General features: G+C 39.2%; 1 protein-coding gene across 1 annotated transcript; it reads right to left on the minus strand.

The window, feature by feature from the left end:
* Positions 1–485: 485 nt before the first annotated feature.
* ciao2b (cytosolic iron-sulfur assembly component 2B) lies at positions 486–3,410 on the minus strand. The gene is made up of 5 exons (XM_083665542.1): positions 2,951–3,410; positions 2,373–2,450; positions 2,132–2,257; positions 1,829–1,874; positions 486–1,557 (listed from the first exon to the last, which is right to left on the minus strand). Exons 1-5 carry the CDS (start codon positions 3,074–3,076, stop codon positions 1,457–1,459), a joined length of 477 nt encoding a protein of 158 aa, XP_083521668.1. The 5' UTR covers positions 3,077–3,410; the 3' UTR covers positions 486–1,456.
* Between the last annotated feature and the right edge of the window lie 5,123 nt (positions 3,411–8,533).

Below are 8,533 nucleotides of genomic sequence, written 5' to 3' on the forward strand. Positions count from 1 at the left end.
ATGACAGGGTGGTAGAGAACACATAAAATGTGCCGTGGGCGATGGTCAAAGGTGATATTCATGTATCATTGTAAATACAGTTTGTTGCTAGATAATGTCATTGTATTTCTATTGCACAAATCACATATTAAAACATAATTTACAACGACATTTTATCTTCCATGTGTGAGAGAAAATGCCTAGCAGAGGATGGTTTCGATCCATCGACCTCTGGGTTATGGGCCCAGCACGCTTCCGCTGCGCCACTCTGCTGTGTTGGTGAATAGAAGACATTGGGGGTGTTAAGTCTGAGTGAGAGGTCCATATCGTAAACATAATTTCACATTAGCCTTCTTGTGGAAAGGTGGAGATACCCCTTTCACTGCCATAGTCAAACCTTTAGTTTTTACAGTGGACATATCTAATGGCCTAAAATGAATTAAGCATATTCATTTACAACCCATAGACATGTATAGTTCAAAGGAATATTGCTTATCAAAACTGTATAAAGGAAACATATTCCGAACTGAGTGAATGTCTTTATATCATGTAGCAATTCAAGAAGCATTTCACAATCATTTGCAAATATGACAAAGTTCCGATATTCCTTCAACAATGACAAATGCTTATCAAAAGCCTTGTTTTCACTTAAAGTGCATTTACTCTTTTTATTAAATTATTTTTCATTGCAGGAGTCCTTGTTGTTTTTCCCCGTTTTTGTTATCTTTAGTTTGTGATTTTATTGTGTTAATTCTGCTTTCATTATACAGTATGTGCCATTTTTGTTTCTTTGTTTTTATTGTAAAGCACTTTCTATTACAACAAAATGTGCTTAATAAACAATGTTTAATTTGATTTATATGTTAAAGGAGGAAGGAAGGAGTAACAACACATTATTATCATAATGTATATTTTCATTGTCTGGGACAGTTTGACAGTGTATGACGTGGTTGAATTTGACCCCCAGTCTCTGGGCACACACATCATCTTTCTCTCTGAGGTCCCTTGCTAAAGCTGTTCATATTGTGCATATACTGGTAATGGAAAACTTTACTATACTTTTATAAATACCATTGCTTTTGGGTGTACTTATATCAGGGAACAATGCAGTTATGTGAAAATTGAATACAATATTGAAGTAATATTACAGAATGTCAGATGTAGCAGATCTAGTGAAGATATAGTATGATACGCATAGTGTGTGTTTAGTATTCTTGCCAACGTCATGGACTCATAATGTGACGCAGGAAAAGGACAATCAACCACCTGCAAGAAACTAATGACAGCAGAGGTGGAATATTAGCCATTTCAAAGCACGTTTCGCAAACCTCAACACACTGCACTACTAGTATGTAAGAGGCAAAAACGTAAGAGCTCCAAGGAGACACATTCCATTAGCCAAGACCAGAGGGTACAATCTTCATGGGCAGAAGTTACTCCTCAGTGGGGGCTCAGACCGGGGGCTCAGACCGGGGGCTCAGACCGGCTTTGTGGACAGGCATTGGTTGACCGCCTCCAGAAGCTGAGAGTTCTCCAGTGCCGCCGCCACTCTCTCTTTGTCTCCCAGCTGTTTGTTGACTAGATCAAAGCAAAAAAAACGGTTACACGAGTCAAAAGGGCCAAACACCTTGTGGACTATATGTTAGCTAAAATAGTATCATCTAATGCCTTATTTGTTAACTTCAAAATATTTACATTTGCACAAAAAACTAAAAGCTTAATACAATTGATCTTGTCAACGAATACTGCAGAAGCTATAGCAAAAGCCAGAATACAATGTAGTCCTATTGTGGATGTGTTTGATGAGCCCAGACTCAACACAGAGCTGAGTTACACTGACGCATATTACCTGCTTCCTCTGAGGCGTGCGACCCAGGAGTAATGTGCACATCGATCTGAAAAGGTGTGAATAAATACACATAATCAGACAAGAAACAAATACATTCAAAATCTTCACATACTTTGACATTGCTTTCACATCTCACAGAGCGGGGCTTTACCTCAAGTAAAGTTACACATGACAGGGCCGACCCTAACCTACTGTGCTTGCTCTGATATTTTCCTTTCACAACAGTGTCCTGTCTCACAAGCTCTGCTTGGTTCAACTCTAGTGTAATTCCTTTATAAAAGGCTTATTATCTCTCTCACCCACCTTAAACCTATCAGGTAGTGAGCGCAGCAGCTTGACTTTGATGGACAGGCCAATGAGGGTAGCCATGCTGCAGTGGGGTATGGTGGGGGTGAACTCTATACCCACTGTGCTATCTTGGTCATTTACCTGTGAAGACAAAACAGCTCTGATGGACAATGTATTCATTCATTTCAGAAAAATACAACACATCTGAAGCTTCTACACAAAGTGATGTGAGTTAATGAATGGGTGTGAAACGTACGTTCACTCGCACTTGTTCCACGACATTCAACTCCTCGAGGGAGAGAGGGTGTTCTGGGTCGTTGATGGATCTAATTAGATGTAGCTCAGTTAAGGTGACATTTTATGACAAAGTGTGAGTCCCACTCACAAATCCCACTTCTTCCCCTTTTTACCTTTCCTTGCAGTTGTACACTGTCACACATTAATTGAAAGCAGGATTGGTGTACGCATGAGCTCTTAAATACGGGTAGAGGTGCACATGTGGGGAAAGGGTTTATAAACAATAGTTCGCAAGCTTACAACATAATCAAGTATTGGGCGCTTAGTGGCGTAGCACACTAATGCGTTTACCATGTAATCGCAAGGTTCCCTCCTCTCTCTCTCTCCCATCCTTCCTGTCAATCTCTACTGTCTCTGTCCCAATAATAAATTTAAAAAAAGCAGAAATGCCCTAAAAACATTTTTTTTTTTTTTACATAATGTTTTTTTTTTACATAAAACATAATCAAGTATTTTTCAACAAACGTAAGCCATAACATGCACATAAGATGATTATTTCCTTCAGAAAGGAAGCGTAAGCATCTTTAGGTAAAGGATATCAAATATTTCTCTGTCGTCGATGGGATCAGCAACATCTTCGTCCTCATCGTGTGCAGTCAGAATTCTCTCTCCTGACCGTTGAAATATCAAAGGATTTGCGTTCTCGAAAAGGGGCTCCCCCATTTCAAATGTTAATACTGGAAACACTACAAATTTAAAAATCTGTAGCAGAAAACAGCCTCGACTGCTTTGTAAGCTGGACTTCGACGAACAACTTCCCTTCCCGAAAACTGTAGATGTCGGAACATGCGTAGTATGTGTTTTTGTTTTGTAAGCTGGACTTCGACGAACAACTTCTCTTCCCTAAAACTGTAGATGTCGGAACATGCGTAGTATGTGTTTTTGTTTTGTAAGCTGGACTTCGACGAACAACTTCTCTTCCCTAAAACTGTAGATGTCGGAACATGCGTAGTATGTGTTTTTGTTTTGTAAACTGGACTTCGACGAACAACTTCCGGTCTGTAGATATCAGATCATGCGCAGCACACATGTTGGCTTCCAGGTTTATCCAGCAGGTGGCAGAAAACCATCTCTATTAAATACTTTTTATCAGCAGAGTATGGCATGACATTGCTGTCAAAAATGTTGTTTACTGCTCTGAATATGTTGTTTACTGCTCTTTACTCATAAATTAGATGACATAAACTCTGATTTAAAATAACTATCTTGGGACACATAGATGGATTCAAAATATTTAGGTATTAGTTCATATGGAAAATCCCCAAATGATGATGACTGAAATACTGTACCAAACACATACGCAGATACAGACTCCTGATAATTTGTAACTCAGAATGTAACATATCCAGTGCACTGGCCCACAAAGCCTAGCCCTGTTGGCATTGTAAGCTACAAGTGAACTACAAGATCTATGAAAAAACGTTAAAGTCCAGTTGTACTTTCACTTTGGAGCAATAATAATATCATTGAAATACCCTAAAATGCATTTGATTAGTTACAGACATAAACAATAAAATAATAAAATTAAAAATCATTCTCACTGAGCTTTGTCGTGATAAAGTCATGACAAAAATACTCAGTTTTAGCTGTCAATCCACTTGTCTGTTTCAAGAAATGTTGAATTTACTTTTGTGGAAACAACGTTGCCACATTATTTAAAAGACTGAGCTATTTATCACCAGGGCTTCCTAGCTCCAAGCTGACCCTCTCTGTCTAACTTGTCAGCAGCTGTTGAAGGAACCTCTTGTTTTGCTTGAACACCATGAGGCTAGTTTGAACCCTAAAGCCTGTCTCAACCTGAAATACCTGTTTCGATAGAGCCTGATAACACACCTTCCTTACTCTATTTGCATAAACCCAGCTTGGCTCTGAGCAGGCAGTGGTATCTTGTTGATTTCTTTTTTCAATCCCCTGGCAATCAGAGATTATACAATTGACTAGAGTAGAAAGAATAATTCCAAACTTAACAAGCTTTTGATGGCATTCTCTTGACTTGAATTACAACAACTGTGGTTATGTGGGCATTTTAGTAACTATGTCTAAATAAATAAATGTTTGTAACGTCAAAATACAACAAAGCATACAATACAAACTTGGTGTTTAAATCAAGATATGTAATATGATCCTTCACCCTAAATTGCTCACTCATCAGTGCTGTCAGAGGGATTAGTTCAGTAGGGCAGTCAGCTGAAGGACTGTAATTTACAATAGTGGGCACACCCACATTGTGTGTCAACAATAACAGTTAAGGTAAAGGCAAGCAGGAGTCTTGGGTGTGGTTGGTTTGTTCTGGGCTAAGTGCCGGTCCTTCCCTGAGGGATACTACTTATCAGCATGCTATATTCTTGCTCTTGTCTTTGCTGACCAAGTCAATCCTAAACCCAAGATTTCACCATTCATCTAAGAGTGGAGTCAGGGGAGCTATTTACCGTCAACAAAGTGAGTGAGCGTCAGAGTGCTACAGGTAACGAAACACAGACAGGATGTATTTCAACCTCTACACCAGCATCAGTCCTCAAGAATGTGGAGTCAGGTGGCATGAGTGAGGGATTTTTTCTGTTACTGAAACCCCTCCTTTTTTAGAAGTAAAGAGAGACTTTCATCACAGTTTCGGCATGACACTCCACCGTGACATCACAACCGCTTTTAGAAATGGTTGAGAGTGCCTTGGTGGCCCCATACAGTTTTGCTGACACCCCTGGCAGCCTGGAGCCCTGTTAGTGAGACTTTGGACTTTGGGGGGGGGGGGGGGGGGGACAACGACGACGACGACGACGACGACACACACACCTCCATGCCTGAAGCCAGGGAGCTGTCTAATGTGGCTTTGCAGGAGACGGGAGGTCCGCCACACATTCCAGAGAAACAAAAACCCCAGCACAATGCTAGAAACAAGTCAGGTCTTGTCTATTCTTGTCTGTAACTAACCGAAGCCCCAGTGATTGTGACTGACAAATCTGAGCATGCATGTAAAGCTTTTAGCTGGTAAATCCGGGAAAGATGGCTATTTGGAAACATGATGCTATAACCTAATAAGATAGTGAAGGTTATGCATGCATAAACATTTTATAGAGTCTAAAAGCCTCACTCTGCATTGATGGGCTTTTAAGGGTTGATGGTGGAGAGGGGAAGTCAATCACTGGGACAATGGAGGGATATTGGCTGATCGCAGCACTTCAGCTGATATCCACTTCAGTTGGCTAGCTAAGCTCATTAAGCATACGTGTAGGCTACAATACCATTACTGAAGATACACTGAAAAGGCCTCAGAACTATAGAGCATTTCCTTCAATCCAAGTTCATGGATGTAAACTATCTTCATCTTTGTGGGAGGACTGAGTCAGAATTTGAGCACTGAGCAGGGAACACTGAGTGTAGTTCACTGCTATTGTCAGGACTAAATACAGAAAGAGACCATGCTTTTATGGTGTAATACAGAACCGGTCTGTCTCTGAACAAATAACCACCCTTCCCCCACAGGTTCACCGTGTTAACTGTCGCCCAACAGGCTTGTTCAGCTCCCTTTCTCAAAAGACGCAAAACACAACACAGCATGAATAGTTCATGGTTTGCTTTCTATCTGTCAAGGTTGGTGTTGGCATATACAATAACAGGTCTTAGACATTACACTTGTGTAAATGTACATAACCCAATGCATACAGACTATTAATGACTTAGTTCATTAAGTGTACTACAATAAACAAACACATGTTTTTCAGGAGATATACAATAGGAGACAGACAGTTTGTCATATTTTTAAAACTAAATGTTCCTTTAGTTTCAATAAGGAGATAGAACCAGACTATCCCTGGTTTCACCTTCACTGTCAGTAGGGACAGGGAAGTCAAAACCAAAAAGATTCTTTAAACATTGACAGAGGTTAATGAATGACTGAGTTCCATAAAAACAGTTAGAGCCAATGGCCTTGACAGAGCTCCCGGTGGGAAATCAGCTACTCTTCTACACAATGCACCTAGAGGAAAACAATAATCAACTTCCTTCAATAAAGACAATCTTTGACATAAGGAAGTGAATGCACAACCTAAAAGAGTTCTAAAAGTAAACTGTTTTCAATAAAATAATTCAACCTCTTCACAATGGTCATACATGATATGTTCCTCTTTGTTTAAACAGAGGAACTACAGTGTGATGCACCAATGCTTGTGAGACCATTATATGGTATTTGTCACTGGGCCTCATAGACCATTAGTCACTGGCTCTATCTGGGTAGAATTTACAGAGGGATTTCCTGTTAACAGCATGACCACATCTACAAGTCAGGGCACAGTCAATCTCTTCATGCGAACACTCAGCCATACACAATAAAGTCAAAGAAACAGAATTCTCTGAACTTCAGACTGCTCTTAATCTGCTGGCCGGCAATCTAGTTGTGAACAGTTTTGTTCTCATAGAGGCCTTGAACACTCAGCAACACTACTGATCAAATGCAATAGTCCTGCAGTACATATATAACATAATATAGCGGTATTTTAAATATCATTGCCTATCCATCTTTTAATCAATATGAATTCTCCTAACTGTTTTTACATGTAGGCTATGACAATGATAATGTCAAGACAAAGTGAAAAAGAGTCAGGATTTCCCGTAACAATCTACATGAGAGAATCAGTTTTTATGTAAATAGAGAGCAAGAAAAGTAAATAAATATTCAAGAAATCCTGACGAGAAGGGGGATTTGTTATTAAAGAGCTGGTGGATGTTTAATGCTGTAAGATACAGTAAGTTCTTAATTATTGGCACAACTAATTCTATCTGGTTGGTAATATGAGGTACTGTCTGGGGCTAATTTTGGTTATTTTGACATAAGAACTGTGTATACTTTACACACCTACTCTTGGAAGGAGAAAACCTATGGATAGAGTTGCCGTTTTGAGTTCAAGAAGGCAAAATGTTGAGGAACATTGAAATCCAACGTACTGTATCGGTGATGGCTGGTGATGATGACATGATGAGCTCACACAGACAGATAGACAGACAGACAGACAGACAGACAGACAGACAGACACACAGACACACAGACACACACACACACACACACACACACACACACACACACAGTACAGCAAGCAATACAGAACTGGCTCAGTCTCTAGTGCTTCCTCATAATCACATGACTTCAACACAGTTTACTTTACCACACACTAGTGTTTGTCAGTTGGGGTAAATCTACAAGCAAAGATAGGCACATAACCAAGACATTATTAAGAACATCCACTTTGCCTCCTTCCCTCTTGGACTGAAGAGTTTGAATCCTTCTCCTAATTAGCTTCGAGTCAAGTTCATCTTGGGAGTGTAGTGCTTGGGAATTTGTTATACATTCCAGCACTGATAAGGAAAACTCAAGTAAACTCTGTCCTTCAGTGGAGGCTGAAACATGGTAACATTTATTTTACAAGGATATATCTGAAGAGACATGAGTCTCACATGGATAAAACGGGTATGATAGAGAAACAGGGAAATATAGCCTGTTTATGAATCCATTCATTATAAATAAATATATAAAATAAAATTTTATTGACATTACAAAAAATTATAAAAAGGGTATAATATAATTTTAGAACAGCCAAAGAAAAACAGGGAAATATAGCCTGTTTATGAATACATTCTTTATAAATAAATAAAATGACATTGTATTGACATTACAAAAGTGCTAATGTATGCCAAGAACAATAAGCTGTCTATGTACTGGGTCATAAGCATGTGATTAAGTCAGTTGTTAGATGTGGCCATACCATGTCATTACTGGTCTTCACTGTTCATAAATATAACACTGCTCAACACAGAGATGTGATGTGACTAATCATACAATAGCAGCTGCTGTGCAGTCAGATTGTGAGTTCAGAAACAGTCTGTCCCATCAGAGACATCTAGATGGCTGGTTGGAAAAGAAAGGATAAAATCTGAAAATTGGTTTCCTCACAATTTCCTGTGGAGCTGTAATGCATTAGATTAATAGAAGTGGGGTCTGATAGCTGTCAATTTGTATGAGGAGGATTATATTTCATGTGCCATTTCCTCTTTTTCATATCATTACCACTTAAATTGTTCTATCTATACATGTCACAAACTGCTCAACCGACTTGTTAGAAAATAAGCATT

This window comes from Argentina silus, assembly GCF_951799395.1.
Source record: "Argentina silus genome assembly, chromosome: 2".
NCBI classification, from domain to species: domain Eukaryota; kingdom Metazoa; phylum Chordata; class Actinopteri; order Argentiniformes; family Argentinidae; genus Argentina; species Argentina silus.